At 36.8% G+C, this 26410-nt stretch overlaps 2 protein-coding genes across 2 annotated transcripts in view; one reads left to right on the forward strand and one right to left on the reverse strand.

The window, feature by feature from the left end:
- Window positions 1-22467, forward strand: part of EBNA1BP2 (EBNA1 binding protein 2) — a 491427-nt gene extending 468960 nt beyond the window's left edge. The window contains exon 10 of the transcript XR_009724171.1: window positions 22452-22467. The gene's annotated coding sequence lies outside the window, so the exon portion shown is untranslated. The remainder of the gene's footprint in view (window positions 1-22451) is intronic.
- PIGK (phosphatidylinositol glycan anchor biosynthesis class K) overlaps window positions 1-26410 on the reverse strand; it is a 69527-nt gene that overhangs the window by 41846 nt on the left and 1271 nt on the right. Inside the window, exons 2-9 of the mRNA XM_061345102.1 lie at window positions 25845-25898; window positions 23359-23450; window positions 19749-19884; window positions 18370-18481; window positions 17913-18009; window positions 17451-17568; window positions 16056-16166; window positions 11166-11338 (exon numbers count right to left, since the gene is read on the reverse strand). Coding sequence (XP_061201086.1) covers window positions 11166-11338; window positions 16056-16166; window positions 17451-17568; window positions 17913-18009; window positions 18370-18481; window positions 19749-19884; window positions 23359-23450; window positions 25845-25898 — 893 coding nt within the window. The remainder of the gene's footprint in view (window positions 1-11165; window positions 11339-16055; window positions 16167-17450; window positions 17569-17912; window positions 18010-18369; window positions 18482-19748; window positions 19885-23358; window positions 23451-25844; window positions 25899-26410) is intronic.

Raw genomic sequence — 26410 nt, forward strand, 5'->3', positions numbered from 1 at the left:
AATACAACAAGAATTCTGTGACCAATAACGGAAGCCCTCTCCAGAATATGGACGCTGCCAGTTCATTTTTTGCCTCCACATTCCATCACCTAACTGGAAGTATGTCCTTCCTCATATCATTTCAACACCCACCAATGCTGTTTGGAAGCATCCCCAAGAATGTCAGCAACCGAGGAAGCTGTTTTCATGGTGCTTCCTAGATGTTTACTCATTAGTAACCAGACAAACACATGTTACTTAAAATGCAACCATTATAAGTATAAAATATTTAGAGCGACCACTGATGTGAACCTTTAAATCTATGGCATGCAAAATCTTCCTGCCACAGCTGGCGTAATACTTTTTCCTGTCCTCCCTAAATTACTTTATAAACCCAAAGATTAATGCGCAGTCTAACATTTTTCAATAGTGCCATTAGATTCGCAAGCCACATAGAAATATCATGTTTTAAGGACAATGTTCCATCTAACCGCATTTTTTGTGAGCATACACAATTTGCAGTTCTAAAACATTAAAGCAGAGTGAAGATTTATCCATTTTACAGATCACCGTATATTTTTATGGAGACATTTGTAAAGCTCCTAAGCATCTAATAAGATAGAAGTCAGCTCAGAATATTTCGTAATAAAATACCTATTAGTAAAAACTGTATCAGAGGGAAACCACATACAGAGGAAAAAGGAACTAGGGCATTCTGTTTGACAGCTAAGGAAGAAACAGAGGTTATGTCCTCTATGGCTGAGATTTAGAGCAGTTTCACTAAGTGGCTGTTCTGCTCCAATTCCCCAGATAGAATTTAGACCTACAGCAAGAAGTCTTCATTCCTATTCTATTCTAGAAGGAAGTCATGGTTCAGACTCTTAAGTAACCAATAGAAAAAAAAAAATACTAGTCAGTGGGGAGCTATGAAGCTTAAATATTATGTTACAGTTAAATCGAGATAAACCTTACAGTAACTACAGGGTTCATTATATCCTCCCAAACTAAAATGAGACATAAATTGCTAAATATGTAGAGATGTAACTTCTGTCCTACTATTTCAAACAGAAAAATATTACTGAAATTTTAGAAAGGCTGAAACATGCCTATGGCAACGCATCTCACTTGCAGGTAACACAGTACCAGAAATCATCCAGGAATACAAGTAACTCTTTGATTTTTATCTCAATTGAATTATTTAATACAGTTATAATATTACATGCACTACCTCACACTGTGGAACTATAGAAAAAACATACTCTTATTTGCTTCTTTCACAGAATTTACACTTACGTAATCCTTCTGACTGCATAGAAAAATCTAACCATTCCCATCCTTCAGAGCTCTGTGCTGCTCAGGAGGAAATTCAGATGTATAATCTGCGAGCCAGATTTGTTCCCCTAGTTTAGGAAAGCTTCCGCCAGCAGAACCATTGCCCTGGACTGCAGATCCAGGAAGGCAGCCATGGGGAAAACACACTGGCACCAAGCAGCCCCAGCCCTCCTGTCCTTCTAAGAGCCCATCTGGGGTCTGCACAAACTGAAAAACAAGTCATGCTGTCCAGGAGGACACTGTCAGCCACCCTGGCCAGCACGGCCTAACCACAGATTAACTCTGCCCCCTCCATGATACAGTGCCATCAGTGAAGAGCAGAAAGACCATCTGTTCTCTCCTTGCAGTTGATCTCCCTCGCAGTAAGGGCAGCAGGCTCTGCTATGCCAGCAGAGTACAAATTAAACAGACTAACAAACTACATGGGACCAGCTATGGTATGGATTAAGTAATGTGGGATATGCATTTTAGTGGCTTACTCTGGTAGCAGATTTGTAAACAGAATAAATAAACCCAGCTTTGGCTTAAGAACATGCAACATCCCAGGCTAGAAAAACCACTTTCAGTAATAGTTAACTTGAAGGAATACGAGTACCCCTGTCATGCTAAATATGAATTTAAACTTCTTGCAAAGTACAAGAGGTAGCCCATTTCTACAAAATAACCTTCCACACACCTTCTGAAACTGTACAAATCCAAACATCTGCCATTTACCATTCATCATTGAAAACCAATAATCTAATATACTTTTTTCTAAATACTGAGATAAGAAACATAAAAAGACTGGAAACATACCATCAATTTAAAGATTATAATCCTTTGAAGATTATTCTGAAAGACTGGCGGAGGAACTAAAAATGTCCCAGTACATGGCCAGTATTATTCAGTCTTTGCATCTGGACCCTGCAGAATTGATTTGTTTTTATTTTTTTATTTTTTAAATAGCAATTACACAGATACTTACACAGAAAGTGCCAGCACAAAATTAAAACTCCAGCAGTAGGAGGAAGGCGCAACATTGTTAATCGTTTCAGTTTCTGATCAACCATTCCCTTCAGTATTGGAACAAATCTGTATGTCAGCTAGACTTCAGCGGCTGTTGTTTTTTTTAACCCGTAGGAATAGGAACTTAAAATAGCTATCATATAATTCAAGGAACTTATTCTAAAGCAACTGTGAATACCAATACTCAACATTTATTCCCTTTTCCAGAGGAAAGGAAATCCTAGCCTCCACTGTGGTCTTGCCTTCTCTTGGGAACTACCGAATAGAGCAATTTATGCCTCAACACTCAGGAGGGTGGGAGGGTGACACACTCCCCCTCTCCAAATTTACTTCTAAATCCTCATTCCTGCCAGTCACCAGAGATATCCAGGTAATTCTGTGCTATATAATTCCATATGTACGTACAAAGCAAAAATGGAAATCCCTAAACAATACTGGTGGTTTTAATTTATATTTTCAGAAGTCCAATGCTTTGAACCATTCCCACATCCATAAGAAACATACATATAGTCAGGTTATATAAAAACCGAGTAATTTCAGTTTGCAATAAAAATATATTTGTCTCATTTATGATACACGAATATACTGCTTTCAGTGGTAATAAATTCTGGTGCTATATTACAAAACATGAATACACCTCTACACATATACTCACAATAGAATTTCCAGTTCGTTTTATGAAAGATAAACTTGCCATCTTTACGTTCCAAGTTAGATCTGACCTCTAGGCCAGATGACTAAGTTCATCATTTTTAGTTCTTTTGCAGTATCATGCAAAGTTGTGGCCAAATTAGCCTGGGGTTTTTTTTAACATTAACTGGCACAACAGAGATGGGCTGTCACCATTCTACAAAAGCTGAACATCCACAGTCGCTACTATATTCCCGTGAAACCCCAGAAATCTCTAAAATAGTAATTGGAGCCAACGGAATTAAGCTGACTAGGATTCAAAAGACACTACAACATATTCAACCCTGAATAGCTATTCTTCCAACTCCCTTTGTATCTCAATTTCCTTTTTCTTTTTTTTCTTCCTCTACTTCAGAAAATGCAGACCACTTTCCTGTGCTTCATTACTTGTTGTTAGTGTCTCCTGGTATTTACCAATACCAACCTTTCATGTAAATCATGGTTTCCCGCCTATAAAAATGCTAAATAAATCCCATTTTGTACTAAGTTCTTTGTTTACAGAATTACTTTCTTTTCCTCAAAGGTCAGTCTTACCACACAGGTAATATTCTGTCATGCAAATTTTAAACAGTAATCTTAGCAGTAACTTGGGCACTTTGGTAGACACATTCAGCATCTGTTATTTCCTCTCCCACAGTTTCTACAGATTTCTGATACTGATCAAGCAAATAATGTTATTTTGTAAAGTAATATTAAACATTGCTCAGCAAGCCATGTGTAAATCCACTTCTTTTGGTCATCAGAAATACCTTTTTTAGTCATTTTTATTTTTCTTTCCATCCTTTGATGTAATTGTGACTTCCATGCTCTCCTGTTGCCAGAAATCGACATTAGTCTACTCTAACAGCTAACTGGACAGAGAAAAAAAGATACTTAGCAGTAATGCAGTGCTTTTTTGGAGTTCCACTCTTCTCTCAAAACATTTCACTTTACAGCTTACAGAAACATCAAAAATAAGGCTTCAAGGGCTTGAATTTAAGTAATAAACTTTATGACTAGAGCCCTGAGAGATGCAGATAGAGATCATTTTCTGGTCTTTTAGCCATCAGTTTTACAAATGTGTTGTGAAGGCAGAATGTCCCCTTCCCTCTCCCTCGCCCCCCCCAGCTTTGGACAAGACAGGAATTTTCAGCAGCAGAAATCGCTGACCATCTGGAAGGTAATCCCTCAGGCACTCAACAGACAAGTGTAAGCTTTTTCATAATATCAGAACAAGGAAGGACTAAGAGCATTTGCATATGCCTTAATACCATATTAAAAAAAAAAAAAAGAAAAAACAAACAGTAATGGTGCTTGAGCCCCAGAGGCTTAATAGTTATGTGCCCAGATTCATTTCTGGGGCATAAAGAACGCTAATGTATGCTTGGCCACTAAATTCCAAAGACATAACAGTCCCATAATCACTGCTTCAAGCTGCCTATTTGCAGGTCTTTGCGCCCAGTTTTTCTATCTCCTAAAGTTTTAGCACTTAATCACACCAAAAAAGTATATCCTAACAAACAACAGCAGCAGCTCTGGAAGTTTTGACAGGAAGTAACAGTAACAGAATTTATTGAAATTATCAGGCTACCTCAAAGCACTGAGAATATGCCAAAATTACATTAAAATATTTCCTGGTCTCATTTATGCCAAATCCTACATCTGTTTGTGTGGTGCTCTTGAGCAGCAACATAACAGCACACTACTACAGATGTACCTCTAAGAACAGACATTAATTTGGATTTAGCACCTGGACAGCAAAGCAAGAAGACCAAGCCAAGGCCTCCATATAAAGAGTATTAGAAAGACTAACAAGCACTTCAGGAGACTGGAATTGTAGAGCAGCCCACTCAACTGCAAAAATAATAGCAGGTAAAGATCACAGGGCAAAGAGGTGAAGAAGAAATAATAAGACAAAGTAAGAATGTTATATAGGAATGGTATAAAAAGGAATGGGCAAAAGAAAATTGAGTAAAAACCATAGACTGAGCATCCTGTGATTTCTGGATATTCTCAGCTATCTAGATGACATTAAAATCTACTAGATTTACTTAAGACCTCCTTTTGAATCTGCCATGCAACAATTTTAGACATTACCTATCCATCACCTGACACTATGATGTGCGCAAGTCAATTCACATATGCAAGTCACGAACATGTAGCTTCTGCACTTTATTCAAAAGCTGAAGTTAATATTTCCATTGACTTGTATGTGCTTCAGAGCACCTCTACAGACCAAGGGGTTTCTCTTGACGTCAATGCATATTAATATTAGCTACATGTAAGTTCCACAAAGTAGGGTTCTACTGGAAACAATATAAAATAGAAGCACAACCTGGTACTCTTAAGTTGAAGCTTTCTCATAGAAGAAATGCAGGATGTCACACAAAAACCCACTAAAAATAGATGAAGAGGAGAAAAAAAAAATCATTTAAATCCAAAAAAAAAACCTGACTTGGGAGATACAGTTTTTCAAATTATTTTTCTTTTAAACAAACAAAAAAAAAAAAGCAAAAAGGGTGGTCCAAAAAAAACCTTCCAAATGAACAAATAATGAATTGTTCAAAGCTGCTTTTTAAAATCCCTTGCTAAATAGGGACTATAATTACCATCATAACACTTGAGTATATTTAAAGACTTCCCAACACAATTTATACCTGCAGTTCCTTTTGATCCTGTCAGTCATCCTTATTTATTTTATACTGATGTTGTTCTAGTGAAACACTATCCTCCTATATAATTTTTCCTACTATAGCCTTCCTATTAATTTTAGTTGCATTACCTTGAACAATTATTTTACACTAGGAGGTAGAGGAGCCCATGTACACGTGTATGTGTATATACTGACCCATCTTTAGGCAAGCAAGGAAAAAACACTTGTATTTACAAAATAAGAAATATAGCAGTATATTTACCAGCAAGTATTACCTCACCCATCTTTTGTAATTACTTGTAGGCTATTAAAATGCACATGGGGCAAAAAATCCACACTTAGAAATTTATTCTGCTTTCATAGTAAGGCACTAGAGGACAATACAGCATATATTTAATGGATTAGCATGATTCATGAAAAAAAAAAAGTGCTATGAAATCCATCTGCAGATATTTCCAGAAAAACAGTGCTATCTGGAATTAACATCATAATAATACTGAGTTTCATAACAACAGCTTCATTCCCACTGTCAATTCAATACAGATTAGCAGAGGCTTGCTAATTTACAAGTACTTTTTCTACTGATGCATCACTCTGGAACTGAAACACATCACATCTCCACAAGGTTGCTGTCCAGTGGTAAAAGCATAAAATAAAAATTTCGCACTATCCCCTCAAATTTACACCAAAGGACAAAAAAAAAACAAAAACAAAAACAACGACAAAAAAAGCAACCACCCAACAAAAAACCTTCAACTCCTTTCCTTCCCCATCTCATTTCACACTGTCATACAAATGGGGTTGGAAGCACAGAACCCCAACACACCAGCCCCTCCCATTAAGTACCACTAGGATCCCGCTCCGCCTGCTCGCCTCCAGCCCTCACTAGCGGCGGGAGCTCGCCCGCTCCAATGCTGCCCCCTGCCGGCGCGGCCTCGCCACCGCCCGCCGCAGCCGCAAGATGCAGCGCGGTCGCGGCTTACAGGCGGAGGCAGCCCGGGCAAGGTGGCTGGAGCTGGTGCTCCTCCGCCAGACGGGGAGCGCCCGGACCTTCTGCCACCGAGACAAGTACTGCAACTCCGTTCAAAGCCTTCGCGTACAGGAGAGGCGGGAAAGACAGGGAGAAGGGAAGAGCTGATGTGAATTTAGCACTGACGTAACTGCGGGTCAGGATGAAAATGAGAACTGGGAATTTCTTGGAGAACAAGAGCTTTCAGATTTAGTCCTAAAATTATTTATAGAACTTCAAAGAATTAAAAGTCTGAGGCATCTGCTAAAAAATGAATGGTGATCTTGGACTAAACACAGCCTTTTTTATTTCAAGATAAAAATACTGATCTAAACAGCATATACTAGGAAAAAAAAAATAAAAGACCTCAACCTGTTATTTCACAAACTGGATCCCCACAGAACACACAACAGCAGCTTTACTTATTAAGCACATCAAACAGAAGATAGTGGAAAAGAAGTAAGTACAGGAAAGAGATGAGAAAAGATACACTAGCAAATAAAAACAGATTGTGAGAACAACAGCCATTAACATACTGCAAATGAAGCAATTATTCTGTTACAAAAGCATCCTTCCTAACACAAGTGGCTAATTTATTCATTTTCAGGAAAACAGTCACTGCCAGTAGTACCACAATTCTTCTTAACAGAAGTATTAAATATGAGGCCCAATTCTCAAAAGCAATGAAACCAGGATGGTTTTATATGATGCTGTCTTTAATTCACTTCTTACTACCCTCAGGAGAAATACTCATCCCAATTTTTACAGACGTTTTTCGCTGATACATATCTTTTCCTCATGAGAGGAGCTGAAAAGGAGAAAGTGTTCCTTCCAACTGGCTGAAGAGTTACAGCCCAAGTTTAAGAGACATGCTCCTAATTTATTAGATACACTAAACTCTGCAATGCTCCTTCTCCAAAGATGCAGGATTTCTTCTACTCCGTAATGGTTGGTTACTTTATGTTCTTGCACGGGGATGCAGAAAAACACAATCAGAAACCCCAGAACCCCCAGATTGACAGGTCTTCTTCTAAAACTGGCAGCTACAAACGCAGTCAGGCCTGCGGCAGCTGCAGAACAAGTCCTTTGAAGTGAACATAGCTTAGATTGAAACTGCTATGAAGAAAGGAAACAGCAGAGGATTCTTTTTATGATATAAAGCTTCTCCTCACAAATATTCACCTTCTACTACGTGGACAGAAAGCAAGCCTCTTCTTTTGGTTAATTAGCAGTTGTTCTTTGCAGAACACCTCAAAGGCCTCACTTGAGCAACGTCACGGCTTGTGCTCAACATGAAACTGTCAGTTCTGGTCTGCCTGCACAGCTATTGCTCACACTGAGCTTGGGAGTGGATCCCTATTATAAAGTAATTGCTAAGCAAGTGTGTAACAAAAGATCAAACTGCTACTGAAAAGATTTGGCAAAGCCACAGCAGTATGTTAGATGAAAACTGGATCAGCCTGCCAGCACTAAGATAACATGCTCATGCCTCACATGACAGCATCTTCTCTACCCATTACCTGTGTTACCAGCGGGATATCTCTTTTGTTTGGTTGTTTTTTAAAGGCCTTATCTGCACATATGACTCCTGCAACTTTCAAAGAAACAAATCAGATCTAACACAGACTACTTAAGAGTGCATCAGAGTTGAGGTCTGTTTCATCTTCTGGTTATATTCTGTAACATAACTATTCTGTAGCATTCTACTGCCACTGGTGTATAAAAGGAAAAGAGAAAAAGGTATCAAGCTAACATTGAGAGAAGAATAAAACAAAGAGGAAATGAGTCATAAAAGAATGAGGCCAAGAGACTATATCAAATATTAAACCAGCAAGACCTCTGCAAATTATCTTTTAGGAAAAAATGTAACTCGAATGCAATATAGAAAAAAGGGAAAGACTTCAGATTCTACATAGATTTTGTCAGAATAAAAAGAGATCTGCACACTAGATAACCAATGTAAAACATCGATATTTGTATTAGTGGCATGCATTTGTGATCTATCAGATACTTCCTTGATAAACGCTTCTTGCAAACCCCTGAACAGGCACAAGTTCAACTCTGCATGACTTTTTCTCCCCCCTCTTCCCAAAGACTCTTAAGAGAACTAGGCATGAACAAGATTATTCATTACTAATTTGGAAGGATTATTTGATTTTTAAAATGCTTGGACTAGTTATCTCCCAAAGACAGCAAAAACAATAAAACAGGCTGTGCTAGTCCCATCTTTCCCAAATTATTTTACTTTACCAAAAGGCATAGAATGGTTTTACTAAGACTGAATTCACATTCTTTCATTCATGGGTTATATTGACATGAACGTGGAACAATCTGGGAGGTATCTGTTCAAAGGTCCCATAATTCGTCAACTGTTCTGACTTCTTAATACCCAAACAGATACATGTAATGCTTATAATATTCCTTACATAAAACCAGAGTAATTGCTTTTTGCAGAGCAGGGTCTCCAAAACTGCATTTTTAAAAGCATTATCATTTTTAATAAATTCACTTCAAGCGATAGGTTTTAAATCTGTTGTAGCGAAACGGATCTGTCATACCAAGAGATACTAATCTCTGAATTCTGCTTAAAGAATTTATTAAGCACTCCACATCACTATCTAGAGAGCTATGCTACAGTTTTCCAGCACTTTTCCATGAAGTCCATACTTTCCTCTCTATCAAAAACACATTCTCCATAAACTCTTTCAAAGTGGGAACAAGAAACTGAGAACCAAAGTACTTTTTTTGAAACTTGTATCTCAGTGTAGTGCAACGAGTAACTTACTGTTTTTTACAAGACCACTTAAACTGGTCACATACGTTACAGACATGAGGCAGTATTCCACAAGTGGCTGCTGTGTGCTTCCATTCCTAGACGTACATGTTCAAAGACTGTCTCAAGCTAAAGGAGAACTATTTAGCTATTAAAAGCCAGAATGCTCCATTCCCTTCCAATTTTACAGATTTAAGTTGACTGGAATTGCTGTGATAATGTAATAAAGCTCTCATTAAATATCAGAGCATTTCACAAGGATAATATTCCACTCCATGTATGAGTGCCAGTTTCTTCAACACTGCTTCCATGTGTCCAATTCAGCAGTGTCAGACACCTAAAAAACCCTCATATACTGGCACCCAACTAACTCAAAAATAAAAACTGAAAATCCCAACCAGTCACTTCCAGCTTCAGAACAGTAAAGTTAACCAAAACCTATTTTTCCTTCTAATCATCCACAAATTAGAAACCCACACAAATAAGTTTCCACTATGGCTCTTGACTGGCAAAATGTCTGTTATTGGCCAAAAGATTTTTGTTTTCCTTTTCCCTTTAAAACAACAACAACAAAAAAACCCCAAACAAACCCCAAAAATCCCAACCAAACTTAGTGTCACTAAATACTGTTCTTGACTGGCAAAATGTTTGCTATTTGCCAAAAGATTTTTTTCTTTTCCCTTAAAAAAAACAACAAACAAACAAAAAATCAAAACCAAACCTAGTGTCACTAAGTACTGTTCTAAAATAAGGAGTCTCAAAATCAGCTTAAGATACATATACCATTAGTCCTAACACACACTGTATGGATAAAAATACAGTATGAAAATAAAATTGGAGATAAATACAATAATATAATTGTGTGGAATAGCAATAATAACATTAAATATTTCATAATGATATGAAATACTATACTAAACCGTGTGTAAACTGCTACCCACTAACTTGTTCTTTGATTTGACCAACAGTAAACAACAAGGTAGACAATGATCTGCAGAAATTTATGGGTTGAAAAATATTTTAGCCCTGGTACACCAGATTATTTCAAACCTTTTTTTTTTTTCCTCCTCTTAGAAGACTGTATCATGAAACATAAAAGATGCAACAGAAATGGAAGTGCAATGCTAAATAAATTCTACAGAACAAGCACATCTTCTTTACATGTTCCCAATAGGTGGCAACAGAATACCAAAAATACAAAGTAGTTTATAATTCTTTCTTCCTCCAAAGTAATGGAAGCCCTGTTACAACTATTAATGAACTTGCACCAACAGTTTTATTCAAATGTATCACTGCATCTCAGCAACAGAAATTGTCAGGACAGGTAATGCCAAAAGCCAGAGGATTCACAGAACAGAAACAAAGCATTTATTAAAAAGCTAGTTGCTACGAAACAACTGATGGCTTATACTCAGAGCTTATCTATTGCAAATTTACAGTAACAAAACATTTTTGCCATTAAAGAAGGAATTATAAGGAAAAAAGATGGACTAATTTTTGTTGTTGACATCTGCACCTTGGTCTTTAGCAGTATTTCTTTACAAGTCTAAATAAAGGGATGAGCATTTTTAAACGAAGTCCTAGCTGACAAACCCCAATGTCATCATAGTAGCAGGTCCATACTAATTCCCCGATTCTTTGCAAGAAATATCAGGAAATCAGTGTTCTCTCCTTGACAGCTATACCACTATTCTGTTTCTGTGGCGCAGAGCTATACAAATCAAGTCTAAAGAGTAACTACTTACTTGCTTTCAAATCCGGTTATGTTGCGGTCCAAAGAAATAGTCTCTCTTGTAATTTCCACCTTTCTCACACTGCCAAAGAAGTCTGTTATCAGAACATTTTGAGGGTCTCGCCGAAAGAGATCAGTTCGGTGCCCAGGTGTGGAAACGCACAAGCTTTTTGGACAGACCTGAAACTGGAAACCAAGATGGACAATCATATCCTGTTCCTCATTCATCACTAGTCTCCACATATACTTTCCAAAATTAAATCGCTGAACTTGCGTTAATTTCAGTACAAGCTCCACAGTTTAAAAAAATGATTGAACAAAAACATTGAAAGGCATAAACATCTTGATTGTGCATTTCAGAAAACCTTTATCCTCACGGTTACGCTGCCTGAGTTAACAATGCTTCTGAGAAAGTCAACCATCAATTTCATCTAACTGATTAAATGCACAAATTACTTTTGATACAGATGCAGCAGTGCTGCTATAACCTTCCAAAAAGCACAAGCAGGTATAAATTCTTCCTATTGACCAGAGAGGCATGCAAGAGTAAACAAGCTTTGACAAGTAAGTAACAGTACAGGCTTTGTAAAAAAGCAAGAATTTACGTTTTGATCAAAAAGTCTTATTTCTAGTTTATAGACTGAAAATTAATGCAGAATTAGGATCTTCAAATATCAAAGGTGTTCTGTGTACATGAAGTTCACAGAGTCATCCTGTAAAACCTATAATTTACCTATATACTTTATTTCTTTTACCTATCTATTTTTTCTGTATATCAGATCCCCTCTATCTAACACACATTACAACACATGGAAGACAGAAACAGCACAAATAAACTGTTTTTAATGGACTCAATTCTGTATAAAGTTACACTTGAAAAAAATAAGAAGGCGTAACAGTGACAGATTTGTTGTGGCATTTTGATATCTAAGAAGACAGCATGCCTATTAAATAATAAGATTGTTATGTACCCAGCAGATATTCAAGGCAACACCAAGGCATTTTGGACACAATACCACACTCGTCATGAAAGTCTCTAATATTTCCCATCTGGAGAGATTGCTATTTCAAGGGATCTTGTAATGCACATAATGTAATAAATAATATCTAGTTCATATTTTTATTAATAATGCTACCTAGCTTACAGTGCCATGAAATGCAGACCAAGGCCTCACTCTCTGACCTCCCTGATGAGCTTGGAAAGTTGAGTTCATGTCTCAGTCATTAGAAGGCACTTCACAGTGAAATTCAGAACTCTAATAGAGAGAGGAACTAGACACAACCCTGTTAGGTAGAGGCACTTGCTCTACAGTGCTCTGGACAGTTTCATGAGCAAATGTTGCTGTCCATTCAACAACAGCCCGCAGACCACCTAGTAACAGTGTAGGTTATGTGAGCCCTCACACATTCCAGCAACACAGAACATTCAACATAACAGATTCATGCACGGGACTAGAAAGGCCACTTTCCATATGAGTGCTCATCTTCCTTAATATTAAATTCTCTGAGCGATTTTCAAACCAAGTCCATCAGTCATTGGATCTAGAGTTCATATACCTAATCACAGATCAGCTCTTAAAACACTGCATTCTTAGGACAAAATCACGCATCCTAATTAACTCAGTGCAGATGCAACCTCAGTTACCACGGATTATGTCTGACAAAACCTGGAGTCTTAGCCCATACCTCCTGCAGAAATTCTGTGCTCAGCCTGACACAAAACACATGGGCTTCTATGGCTCCTCCTTTTAGGTCAACAGCGCCCTACATTTAAAAAGCTTCCCAGAGAGGAAACAGTGTACCTGGCTTTTCTTCATAGAGGACAGATTCTATCTTCCCATTCCCCACTTCTGCTCCATTACAGTTTCTCTTCCACACCTTTTTTGTCTAAGCCTCTAAATATACAGCATTAGGCTGCTGCCTGATGCCCAGCTCACTTTCAACCTTTACCTTAAGAGAAGCACACAAGCACACATATCCACCAAGCTGGTTTTTAATGAGTCCCAACTTTCCTATTGGCAGAGTACCACACAGCTGCTGAAGAAAAGACAGGGGCAGAGCAAATCTTTTTATTATACTCCCTGTGAAGTGAAAATGAACTAGACTCATCACGTTCCCATACAAAGCCACCTGTCAATGCACACAAAACCCTCTTAAGTTTCAGTTTCAAGAAAAAGCCATCAATTTTCTTCATTTCTGCTGCAACTAAGGGCACAAACATAAAAACTAAGTCTCTGAAGTAAGCTATAAAAGCTAAGTACTTGTTTTAATCCCATTACTTGATGCATAAATCTATGCTGCAGTTATATAATTAGTCTCTCTACCAAGCTCTAGAGTGTAAATCTCCCAAAACAACTGCATCAGCACTGAAACTGGGAAACTGATACTCCACACAACTACTTCTAACGTGTCCCACAACAATTTACTACTATTAGATGTCAAGATGAATCAAACAAAAATAGGCAATGGCACTGAGAAAATAATTTCAGTATGAAAAAAAATCTACCTATCCAGTACTGGTGTGAAAAAAGAAGGACTTCAAAGCAATTAGACCAAAGCAGAGTAACTCTAATAACTAAGGTCTTCTGACAAAAGAAAAAGCAAACATTGGCTAAAGGAAACACATTTGTTCACGTATCCATTTTCTTAATTTTTTTTAAATAAGATACTAGTCAAATAAAGCTAAACAATTCCCAAAAATGGGAACTTTATCTTTTCTTAACAACATTTTTAGCTCTTTTATGCGAAATGATACCTCATTTAGAAACATATTTGAGACTTATTTTAAAACTTCAAATGTGTGACATTTTAATTTAGTCTTTATTTTTTTGAATTGTGATCAAACTGAAAGTCAGTCAATTGCACAGCTTTATGTTATCCCTTAGCAACACAGACAGAGCAGGTGGGGAGTAGGTGGAGTGGATCATGAAAAAAGATGCCTCATTCTTTGCAGGAATGCAAATATCCAGACCTTAGGTGGATGTGAAGAAGCTGTTTTAAGAGTGGCTGGAGAAAAGTACAGAGATGATGGAATAGAAGCAGTGTAGCAAATACACAGTTCCTCCAAAAGAGCAGACATTTACATATCAGAAGATCAAACAACTAAACATTAGGTAATGATTTTAAAGCTGGTTAATGAGCCACTTAAAATGTTGTCCTGAGTTTGGAAAGCATTAGTTAAAAAAAAAAATGAGACTGGGATAAAAAGTAGGTCTTTGTTCTTAAACCAACACAACTGTAATAAAGCATTCTAGTTCTAAAGTACATCCTATAACTGTTGGCAAATAAATGGGTTTATATCCTTACCATGGACTAACCGTATGCCATTTCAGAACTCTTAGATAAAGCCCTGAAAAGCACCAACTTGAAATAAAGTGGTCACATTTGCTGAAATACCTATTGTGACTCATTACATGATCCCCAAAAATCATTATATATTTCAGTCCATTTTCTTCCCTTCCCAGACCAACAATAAGCACATCAGCGCATATGATGACTTTGAGGATGTAAGGAATTTACCAATATGGGTTAACTTCCCACAGCTCTTCCTGAGAATTTGGCATATAAGCAAAAAACACAAGTGAGAATGTTTAAACATCTCCAAAGAGCTGAAAAGGTAAACTACTTGGCCAGCTATCAAGTTTTCTACACTTTCTACAACAACTGGATTAGTATCTAGCTAGCTAGAGTAGTTATGCCACTTACCAGATGGTCTCTTACACAGTAGAAACCACTGTTCATTTGCTATGACTTCTTTTAAACAGCAATTAATTTTTTGGTTTACAGAATAGTTCTAAAGTGCTGTTTGAATAAATTGGCTAGAAAAAGATACAATCAATAAAGGACTTGCATATTCTTGTTTAACAAGATTTATTTTAAAATCATCTGTATCCCATGGTCAGAAGGTATTAAATTACAGGACAGAATTTCAATCCCATGATAGTAAAAGAACCTTGAATCTTAGTCACTGAATCAATTCTGTAAGAACATAAAATCTGTCAAGTGTAGGCTGTTTACAGTGAATTCTACTACACATCTAGCAGCCAGGCTAACACCATCCTCTGTAGACAGAGGGTGGCGTAAAACTTTCAAGCAGCTGCTCCTTTTACAGAAATGAATTAAAGACAATGTGTTCTGTAAGTAGCAGCTCTTGGATCACTGACAGAGTATGTCAGGATTTACAGCTACATGGCACCAAAGCATAATGTATTACTTTAGTGAAGGTATAAAGGGTTAATAAATAAAATACACTTACATTTTATATCATCTCACATCTAACTTACAGAGGCATTTTCATAAATTTTGCCACAGGTTATCTGCTTGGCTGGGTTTTTTTTCCTCCTCTCTCATACCCATAAAGCTATAATTAATATTTACCTAAGATATAATTAACTCCAAACACTGATGTATTTTGACGTATCTTGCTCTGGAATCTAAGCGGATATACAGAGCAATTAGTCCCTGCAGGCATTTGTGAGTGCACCATTAGAATTTTAAATGTTTAATCTCTTTGCAAAACAATCAGTGTCTGCTTTTCCATATCTGTAAAGTGTCTACTACCCATCAAGCTGATTTTAGAAGCTTCCTACTATCATTTTTCATGTGCAAATTTTCATCCTATCGAAATGAATATTTAATGAATAATATATTAATTTCTCAATGAATAGTAAAAAAATCTAGCTAATTTTGGTTAATCCCTTTCAGTAGCCAGCAAACCACTCTCACATTGAGGACAAGTGTTACACCATCATTACATTTAATAATGGCAAAAAGACCCTCTCCCCAAAGCTGCTTCCAAGAGAAACAGCAGGAGAACAAAAAGCATTTGGAGAACCCTACAGAAAACAGTTCTGAAACTGTTACAATCATTAGCATATTCATGAATGTTCAATATTCTACTTACTAGGTCATTCATATTTGTCTGACTGGCTGGATGAATTTCTTCCAAGAACTCTAGCACATAGAATGTGTATCTGTCCATGAGATGAACGCCAATCGCAAGATCAGGTTGATGCTTAAAAACAACACACAGCAATTATTGGGCATTTGCAGGAAAGAACTCAGTATTTAGATAGCGAACAGAATGTAATAGCATGTTACAAAAGTTAAGCATAACAATTTTTTGTTCTTCAGCAAATTACACAAAGAAAATGACCACCCATAAAGAAATATATTGTTGACAAGCTGAATAATACAGTTTATCTTAGTTTTTCTACACTGTATCCTGGTAATCTCCACATCTGCGAAAAAGCAGGGAACCCCTTTTTCTTGATGGTTCAGTAAAGCGTTGTGGGCTGCCCTATGCTTCTCAGAACTTGGAAAACAGGACTGGGAGAGACAGCTTATCTTACAGATTTGCACAGGTTCAGAGCTAGGCTCTGCACAGATTCAGGTCTGCATAGGTTCAAACCCTGACCTGATGGTTTTGGTCTGGCTAGGATCTCTCTCCTATCACTCTGTCTGTACTTCAGCTGGGATACAACTACAGCAGATGAAAGGTAGTGGTCTGGGGGTTTTTTGTATATAGAATAGTTTGGGTTGGAAGGGACCTTCAAAGGTCATCCAGTCCAACATCCCGGCAATGAACAGGGACAGCTTTATCTAGATCACATTGCCCAGAACCACACCCAACCCGGCCTTGAATATCTCCAGGAACTGCACACCCACCACCTCTCTGGGCAGCCTGGGAGAGTGTTTTACCACCGTCATTGTAAAAATTCTTTTCCCCACATGCAGCCTGAATCTCCCCTCTTTTAGTTTAAAACCATTACCCCTTGTCCCATCACAACAGGCCCTGCTAAGAAGTCTCTCCAGCACCTTATTGGCCCCTCTTAAGTACGGAAAGGCTGCAATAAGGTCTCCCCGGAGTCTTGTCCAGGCTGAACAGCCACATTTCACTCAGCCATTCCTCACAGGTGAAGTGCTCTATGCCTCTGGTCTTTTTGCTGCCCTTCTCTGGACCCTCTCTAATAGGTTCATCAAGTGTTAGAAGTCCTAGGTTGAATAATCCCCACACATATCTCTCAGCAATCTTCCCATAAAATTTCTTCTTATCCTAGGCTATGCATAAATTGGCCAACAAGCACAGAAATCCATTATTAGTCTGACTCTTTGGGACAGCACATAAAAACAAGCAGAAAAAGTGCAATTACAAGTTTTGTCAAAACCTCACTTTGTAACTAAATATCTCATGCATTCAGCAATTAGAAGGGAAATTTTTAATTTAAAAACAATAGGACCCGTGCTTTTTACTCAGGCATTTTGAAAGCTGTCTTCAGGATCACAAAAATCTACTTACTGATAAAGAATCTTCCCCTACTTGGCTGCTAGCCAAGGCCATTATATTAGGTGAATAGAATCGTTCATACATGGATGCTCCTTGGCAAGTATCAATAATAAACAACAATTCATTGTACCTGAAAAAAAATAGAACAGCCTCTTTATCCATCTCCCCTTAAGCAATATTCACATACTTTGCTTTTTAGTTACCAGGGCAGCTGCTAGGAACCCAAGGAACAGAAGAGTTTATACTGATTCATTTAAGATGCAAGGTTAGTCAAAGCACAGTTCATTTGAGCAGCTGTAACTGCAGGAAGCTGCAAACAAAAATTAAAACTCTTCTTTCTGAATGCAAACTTTCATGCAATTTTATGGACAACAGACAGTATCACTGCCAAAGGTAAGCAAGGCCTACTGGTAAGACTTCGGGCATGTTCAGGAAACACAATATTTAACCTCTAAATAATGCTTTTTTCCTCACCTTCTTTTCTGCCACATTTGTTCAAAGGCATCAGCCAGTTCCACATTTGTGATTTCTTCAGAATCCTGGAATTTTAGGAAACCATTTCCACCATGGCCTGGCAGAAAAAAAAAATATCAGAAGTTATGCAAGATGGTAGCTTAGAGGAAGATACTCAGTCTGGTTCACCATTCCTCTAAACAAAATAAAAAAGGCAAACACAATTATCCTTCTCCAGACTCCAGCAAAAGAAAGTTATTAGTACAGTGAGAACAGTATACATACATCATTTAAGATAGAAACTATACTTACTGCCATATAGGTTTTTTCTTACTTAGTATTACATGCTAAAAAAGGGAAAAAAAAATCCTTTTGTCAATCATTTTGTTTGTTTGGACTTCTAATGGGATTTTATGCTTTAAACAGGCCCATCCAAGTGAACAATATCAATAAGTTGTATACAGAAACCTGTAATTACCTGTCATATATATTAGAATATTGCTTCTATCATCAGAAAGAAGACGTTTAGATCGCGGTGTGCTTGGTGGGATTCTTCCTGTTAATACACGCAAAAAATTTTCAACAGTAACCTATGAATAGAAGCACAAATTAATTTTCTAAAGAGAAAAATATCAATTAACAACTATAGCCTGTGTTACATTAAGTAATGGAACACTAAAAGGGGCAGTGTGTATACCCAAAAGTAATACTTCACAGTATAAACTGTATAAACAATCATTTTCTGTTTAAGGTTTTACTGCAGTTTCATAATCATATGGTGCCTTTTACTTTATTCCACTAACATCACCCTGTTGCTTTATTACACCAAATAAGGCTAATGCCATTATAATTTCTTAATACATTTTCATTCATCTGAAAACCTGTCAGTGTATAGCTTTATTTTGTCAAAGCTGTTCATGTACTCAAAACATGCTCCAACATTAGTGTGTGTTACCATGGAAAAATAAATTTAAATTCCCTCTGCAACACAGAAAAGGAAAAATAAGATCAATTTCAGCTACGTAAGTCTGAGATCAGGTAAGACCCATCTGGATGGTGACTGTAAAACATTCTATAAAACACCACTTCCTCTTCATGCAGACGTACACAGCTCAAATGCTAGCAAAAAATCCATACTCAGGAAAAAACATGATGAAAAGAACATATCTCTGTTTCACTGTTGTATCTTCAGTTCTTTATAAAAAGCTCCAGAGAAATAAAACATCTACTATATACTTAAGTCTCCCCCTATAAACCATTAGTAATGATTATGCAGCACTATTAAAACCATGCAACTGATGTCCAATTTAAGATTAACTGTAAAGACACTGTATGAAGGAATATTACACAAAAATGAAAAGATGGTAGAATGCAGATTTCTTTACAGTAATTACTTTACAGTAATGTATAAACTACAGCTTTTGTGTATTTTGATAAAAACATATACTTAACGTTAAAAATGTAAGTAGATATGCCAAGTAAACATTTCACTTGCACACCAGAAATTTCACAGTGGTGGAGTTTGCAAGATGAGACATTGAACAACCATTTCCAAAGAGAAATGCAAGTAATATTTGGATTCCTACCACGTACAAGGGGTTCCATATATTTATTTAATTGTGGGAATTTCATTACCTGAATTATAACATGATTCTACTATAATAAACTTTAAATACAATAAAACAAGTATCAAAGAGAGGAGGGGTGTGGTTTTTAAACCCATTAGTTGATAATAAAAGCCTAGCTCAAAACCAGAAATGTGCCTAGAAAGACTTCCTCAGACTTCACAGGTGTTGTATAGATCTTTAAACCAACACTAAAGCCAAAGACCCAGTGATTTAATTTAAGTGCAGTCACCTCATAGCTTCTGTAATCCACTTCCACATCATCACCATAGACATTTAGTTCCATGTTTTTATGACTAAACACAGTAGCTGGTTTGGGATTTCTGGGATTACATGCCATGTCATCTGCCAGCATCAGGACAATGTGACTACGGAAAATAAGACAAAAATATTTCAGCCATTCTACTTTCATGTAACAGTCAAACAGAAATTACAACAAAACTGCCCCACAATTACAACAATAGCTTACAACACTAAGAAGATTAATGGGATTATAAGTGAGACTTTGCTTACTTACACCCTATTTCCTTATGTACACCCTCACTATTATGAAGATACCACACACAGAAATTCAGCTACCTCTTATATAGCTATAGGATTAAGTTAGACCAAAGATGAACACAAGAGTAGTTGATATTAGCAGCTTTATGACACACACACCCAGAATTAGACTGGCAGAACTATTCATAAAAAAATATGATTTTTATGGGGCACTAAATCATTTAATGCTGCTCCACAGAAGAAATCCCAGCCTGTTTGCACCTTTTCAGATCATTTAAAAATATTATGACAATTTTTAACTAAATTTGAGGAGCTCATGAACATTTCTCAAACCATTATACTGCATCTGATGCACTACTGTATGACTATCTGTGTTACTGGAATTTTGCTGAAGAACACAGATGGGCTGACACCAGACATTTTGTCTTCTTCATAGTTCAAAAAAGAAATAAAGAAATTAAAAAAAATAAAAACCCAACAACCCAACATTTCATATTACCAATTAAAAAAAATCCCAGACAATCAGCATATTATAAAACTGTTCCAACTTGCATGCAGCCAAAGACCTCTATTACCCATAACAGGGCCATGTTTGGGTCAAAATATGAAACAAGAGGTCACTGGAGACTGTTACCACTGGAAGAATGTGCCAGAGATGCCTGGAACAAGGTGAAGTTGGTTCTTTCCTTGGATAACCCTGTCTTGGATATAGCTTCTCAGAGACTGTGCTCTCCCAAACAATGCTTACAAAAGGAAAGCTCTGTATCCTGCAAAGAATACTGCTAATTCAGACTCTCAGGCACACAGCTATAAATTAAACTGTGTTGTGCTATTTAAGCGTCATTCCTGTGCTTGTCATCATTCACCTATATGCCTGCATGAGCACTTTAAGAATAATGTTATTCTTTATTAGTGCTAATAGGCCCCACACCCCACCAAAAAAAGGAAGTGGAGAGAGGTGGAAGAAAAATAGAAATGTTGTCCAAAATAATATAGAGCATAAATCCTCAGAAATAATCACAGTAAATTATTTCAATGGGAATAAAGGTGTAATGATAGAAGTAAGAGGAGAGCTACAGAGGAGAAATAAAGAGATTTTTTTTTTCTCCACACATGCACAGCAGTACAAAACTGTTTTTATAAAAGAGAAATATATGCAGAATATATTCCTTGCAGATTTACTGCAGTAGTCAGAAGAGAATATTCCACACTAAGCCACCACTAGGCCTACAGTTTAGCACTGTATTTTTGCTAGGAATGTGTTTATTCAAAAAGAGGAATTAGTAATCACATGCACTCAGGAAAAGGTTCTGATTGGTAGTAGTACAGACAGGTGAGCACAAACATGCGAGTTTATATATCGCATGGCATTCATATACATGCACACGGAACACAACACAGTTAAAGAGAACCACTGCATAGAAGTGGTTCATAGATGCAGCAAAACAATAAAGATGTTAACTCATAGCTTAACAGTTAAACCAAAGTAACCTAATTATATACTATAGTAATATTTTCATGATACGAGACTTATATTGCATAATGATTCCAGGACTCAGAAACAATTTTTTAATTCATTTTCTCTTTGTTTTACTTTAGCAAAACTTTTCTTTTACAAATTAGAGCATTGTGCCCACATGTCAACAAACCAGAGTACTTTACAGTTATAAAACCACAAATCATTTTCCTAACGAGTTCTGTTGTTGGAGGATAAATCTACTTACACTGCCAAACTGACATGGTTCTATTCAAAATGAGGCTATGCACAAACCCCTCCAAAGAACCCAAGCCAAACCCATGATAAATAAAAAAGAAAAATAGAGGAAGAAATTTGTCTAAGGGAGAAATCCACAGAAACCCACGTCAAAACTGCTGTAAATGGGGGAAAAAATAGGCATGCTCTCTCTTTAGGTCTTCTCCAATGTGTTATTTCTTGATCTTAGTCTAACACATTGCTGGGTTTTTGAGATCAATTTCAAGATCCTTGGGTATGGCTAAGAAACAGATCAGGCTACTGAACAACAGAAGTCTTCAGATATGCTGTAGATTTTGCAGTATTTCTAAAACTGCCACTTATTTTGACATTAATGGCCAAACTGGATGGATGCAGAGAACACAGAAGTTCTCAGGTAAGGGCAAAACTAGTGAAAGAATTCCTAAGGTGGTATACATAGGGTACCCACTCTTCCAAGGCTATACAGGTATACAGGAAAGAAGACAGATGCTTCCGAATACAACCTGCAAAAAAAGAAAAAAGCTGTATTTCTGTGGCTTTCAGCCCACAGTGCTTCAGCAGTATGTTGCCTTGGATTTACAGCCCCCAAACACTTCCAAAAGCTAGATTTCAACATCCCAACTTTCAAAACCCAAGAACTCACTTTTTCTTTTTAAAAATAAACACAGGTAACAGGATGATACTGCATCACAGTCACAGTTGAGTGGAAACTAGCTCGGGACTCCAGGTACCACAGTTTGGATGTTGACAAAAAAATGCCAAACTCAATCCAGTAAAACATGTATTTTGCAATGATTAAGCTGTTCATACTTCTTTACGCAGACATACTGAAGAAAGTACCAGTCCCCTAAACAAACATGAAAAATCAGAACCACTAGGATTTCCACAGAAGCCTATGGATATAGCCTATTATGTTGGTGCACAATTCTGGTACGAGTAAATTGCATTCCAAAACAGTTGATGGAACTGTGCCAACTTCCATTGAGAACACAACTAAGGCACTTCAGAACAGTTTGTTCACCTTCCTCATCCTATTGTCAAAGAAGGGATACTGCTTTGACTATTGTGTTATCGCTAAGAAGCACAACTGGTATGGACAAAACTTCTGGTTTCTCTAAAAGCATAATGTAAAATGGATTTTTCAAGGCTACTTTTAATATGTAGCAGCAGCTTTGTTCAGGCTTCTAGAGACTCTCAATGTAGCTGTAGATGTGGAAGTCTTATGCTTCAGTTCAGTTATGGTTACTTACATCTCCAAGCTGAAAGTACAGCAAAAGCCGTATCTCAGAGTAGTACTGTCACTGCTGATGCATTTATAAATCTTCTCATTATGCTTTCACGAGTTTTCTAAGTGGCATATTTTAGTGGCCAGATAGCTCCTCATATTTTTAATCTAACTAACCTATTCCAACTGGTATATAACTTGTGACTACTTTTTTTGAACAATATTGCCACACTTTTCAATACACTGATGTAATCACATCCCTCCTTTTTACTTTTAGCCAGTTAAACTGGGAAGAGAAATGTATTTTTAAACTGCTTCAGACAATAAGGTGAGCTTTAGTAGTATATTTGTAAGGAACAGTATTCCCCAATATTCCCTCACCTATCGGGAATGCCCAGTCTCTTGACACTTCTGTATACTGAGAGAGTATTTGCCACATGACGATAATTGAACCAGAATCGAGATGTACAGACCTTGGGAAAAGAAGGAAAAAAAATATCATACTAAATACTGTAAAAGATAAAAATAGCCTGGCACATTGCATCAGAAGACTGTGATTACAGAAATATCAACAAACTAGTAACAAATCAGAAAGAACATCGCAGCACCAAAAACCTCATGACATAAGCTGTAGAAGTCTTTGTTGTAACAAAGTAGCAAATGCTGAAAATAAAAGCTTAAAAATTAGTTCTTAACATACTGACTCACAAAAAAATTGTCATAAAACCCAACGAAGTACAGAAAGTGGCACTTTAGGGAATAATTCAGCAATAGTAAGTGGGTAAGCTAAATTTTCTTCATTTGCTTTCTCTGTATCAAAGAGAAATCAAAGAAGAGTTCTCATCTCAATATCAAACCCGTTCTGGGATCATTCTTGCACAAAGGCATAAGTGAATTCATGCAGAAGCCACACACAGGGGACATTTGAGGACATTTGCATTTAAGGAGTCAAAGATAATAAAGTAAGAGCTAAGTGAGCTCTAACCAAAATCTGAATACAAATTCTCATAAATTTCAAAGGAGTCCAGTTTTTTCTGTCCTAACAGGCAAAGTGTTGGGGATCAGCCATTCCTGCACTTAAACTAATCCCTAGGTCAGGTATTATTTAATCTGTCCTCAAAAACCTTAAACAAATGAGATTTCAAAAAGCTTCAGAGGCAATCTGATGTAGTTCCTTACTAAAACCTTATCATTGTCCTTGTGCTTAACTTTTATTCACTTTTCGTTTGTTCCACACCAAGGACTGAAATCCTGCTCCAGAGACAAATTTCCTTCATTTTTACAAGTCTTTCAAACACAGAAAGGAAGAAGCATGTTAGAAGAGGTAACTTTAAAAACACAAAAATAGAGAAGCAGTAACAAGCATTTAAACAGGTCTTTTAATTTTTCAGCTTTAAATGTAAAGCTCTAATTTAATCATAGATTTATTGAATGACCTGGGTTGGAACAGACCTTAAAGATCACCTAGTTCCAACCCCCTGCCATGGGCAGAGACACCTTCCACTAGACCAGGTTGCTCAAAGGCCCATCCAACCTGGCCTTGAATAGAAAAACACAGATAAAATATCTGTTTCTTAAATAGAAACATCTGTAAAATACAAGATGTAACATTTCCGTCTCTAGCCTTTGCGTAAAAAGAAATGAGTAGTAGCTTGAACGATAATAAAAATTCAGCCTAATAGGATCCCTTTGTGTCTCAATCATGCTGTCAGTCAGGAAAAAAAGCCTATGGGAATCAGCCCTTGAGAATATTTGCCTTTCAGCAAGATTTAAAGCTCTGAAAACTAACTGTGGCCTACTTAGCTATGACGTTTCAAGGTATTAGCACCTGCCCCTTTCCTCTATTACCTCTCTTACAATACAGTGGAAAATGTTCCTATGCTTTAAATATAGCTCTTCACACTGCGGCATATTAATTCCAACTACTGATGAAGGAGGACTGCAATACAATGCCTGGCTTGAAGTGCCTGATAGCTGTAAAACCCTCCCTCTTTTACTGCTTCAAAAAGTAGTAGCAATTGTTACAAAGCTTACCTATGAACTACTGAAAAGATATAACCAGCAGAGAATCTGTTGAGAACAGAAAATATAACTCCTTGGACCTAATTTTCCACCTTCTTTGCATGTTTTTATGGAGCATAAAAGCACCTACTTGTTAACAGTACTAGAGTAGTACTTGATATTTTAATAGTTTTGAGTTAGTTCATTGTAGAATATATAAATTATTCCTTCTAATTTAATTAATTACTGTTAACTTTTATATTGCTCAGTTTTAGTATCTGGAAAACAAACAGCTGCTACTGAGTAATTACAATCATGTTCTGAAACAAATTAGTCATTAGGACCCAAATTGTGATTAAGAACCAATTGTGAAGCATGATCCAAAGCTAATAAAAGCTTCATGACAAAGAAAAAAAAAAAGGCATAAGAACAGTTGATCTAAACATCATGCTGCCTGAATTTATTTTATTCTAAGCCTGTTACCACAAGTCAACAGGTTAAGTATGAACAAGAATCAGAAATTGTGACTTTCTGGTCCAAGAGATACGATTCTCTGATACCAGAATTATACTTCTGTTCAATAAGCTGTATGGTAATTTAACTGGTTTAATGCTGTCAGAGCTTTTGTTTTACAAATCCTGCCACGTAGCTAGACATTCTGAGTGCCTGAAATGTAGTCATACTGAAAAGATAATTTTATTACAGTGTAATAAATTTGCAGGCACAATTTCAAATTTATTAATTCCCAAGTCTTTAGCTTTCCATTTCTTTCAAATGAACAGAATTCTTGAGTGACTGTTGCTCTTATGGCTTCTGTTGAAAAGTTGTCAACTTTATTGGAAGAAAACTACCTGGGCCACACTTACCAAAACTGCCCAGTTATTTGTATGTCCACTTCTAAAGAACTGTTCTGCTTGATCCTGAAAGATGAAGACATTAAATGTTTTTCAGTAGTAAGAAATGACCACTCGTTTTTGTTCTTTCCACAAGACAGTGTTCAATGCATATGTTTACCATATTTAAACGCTGAATAAATCTTACAAAAGCTTCAAGAGATAGTTTGTCTTTTTCTATTTTTCATATTTCGTGCAAGTTAATTGCTTTAAATCTTTCCCTGAAATTTGTGAAATAACGAAGGAGAAAGAACTATTAGTCACTTGCAGCTTAGTTAAAACAAAAGCCCACACATCTCTATTCCAAAGGACACCGAGAACAAAATAAAATGATTTATTGACCTACAGTTTCTCCTTTAATGAGAAGAGAGGCTTGCATTAATTTTTATTTTCCTTGTTCATCTCATCTTTCAAAAGCAGCTAAGTGAATCTGCAATTTTAACCCATTTTAAATCCAAGGTGGCTACATTTATCTTCCAAAATCGGAATCTATGATAACAGCCTTCTCTCTAGTCTGTGATCTGCATAGTTCCCACTGG

This window comes from Neopsephotus bourkii, unplaced genomic scaffold (assembly GCF_033783945.1).
Source record: "Neopsephotus bourkii isolate Nb327-2 ecotype Australia unplaced genomic scaffold, CSIRO-AGI_Nbou_v1 NB_234, whole genome shotgun sequence".
In the NCBI taxonomy this organism is placed as follows: Eukaryota; Metazoa; Chordata; class Aves; order Psittaciformes; family Psittacidae; genus Neopsephotus; species Neopsephotus bourkii.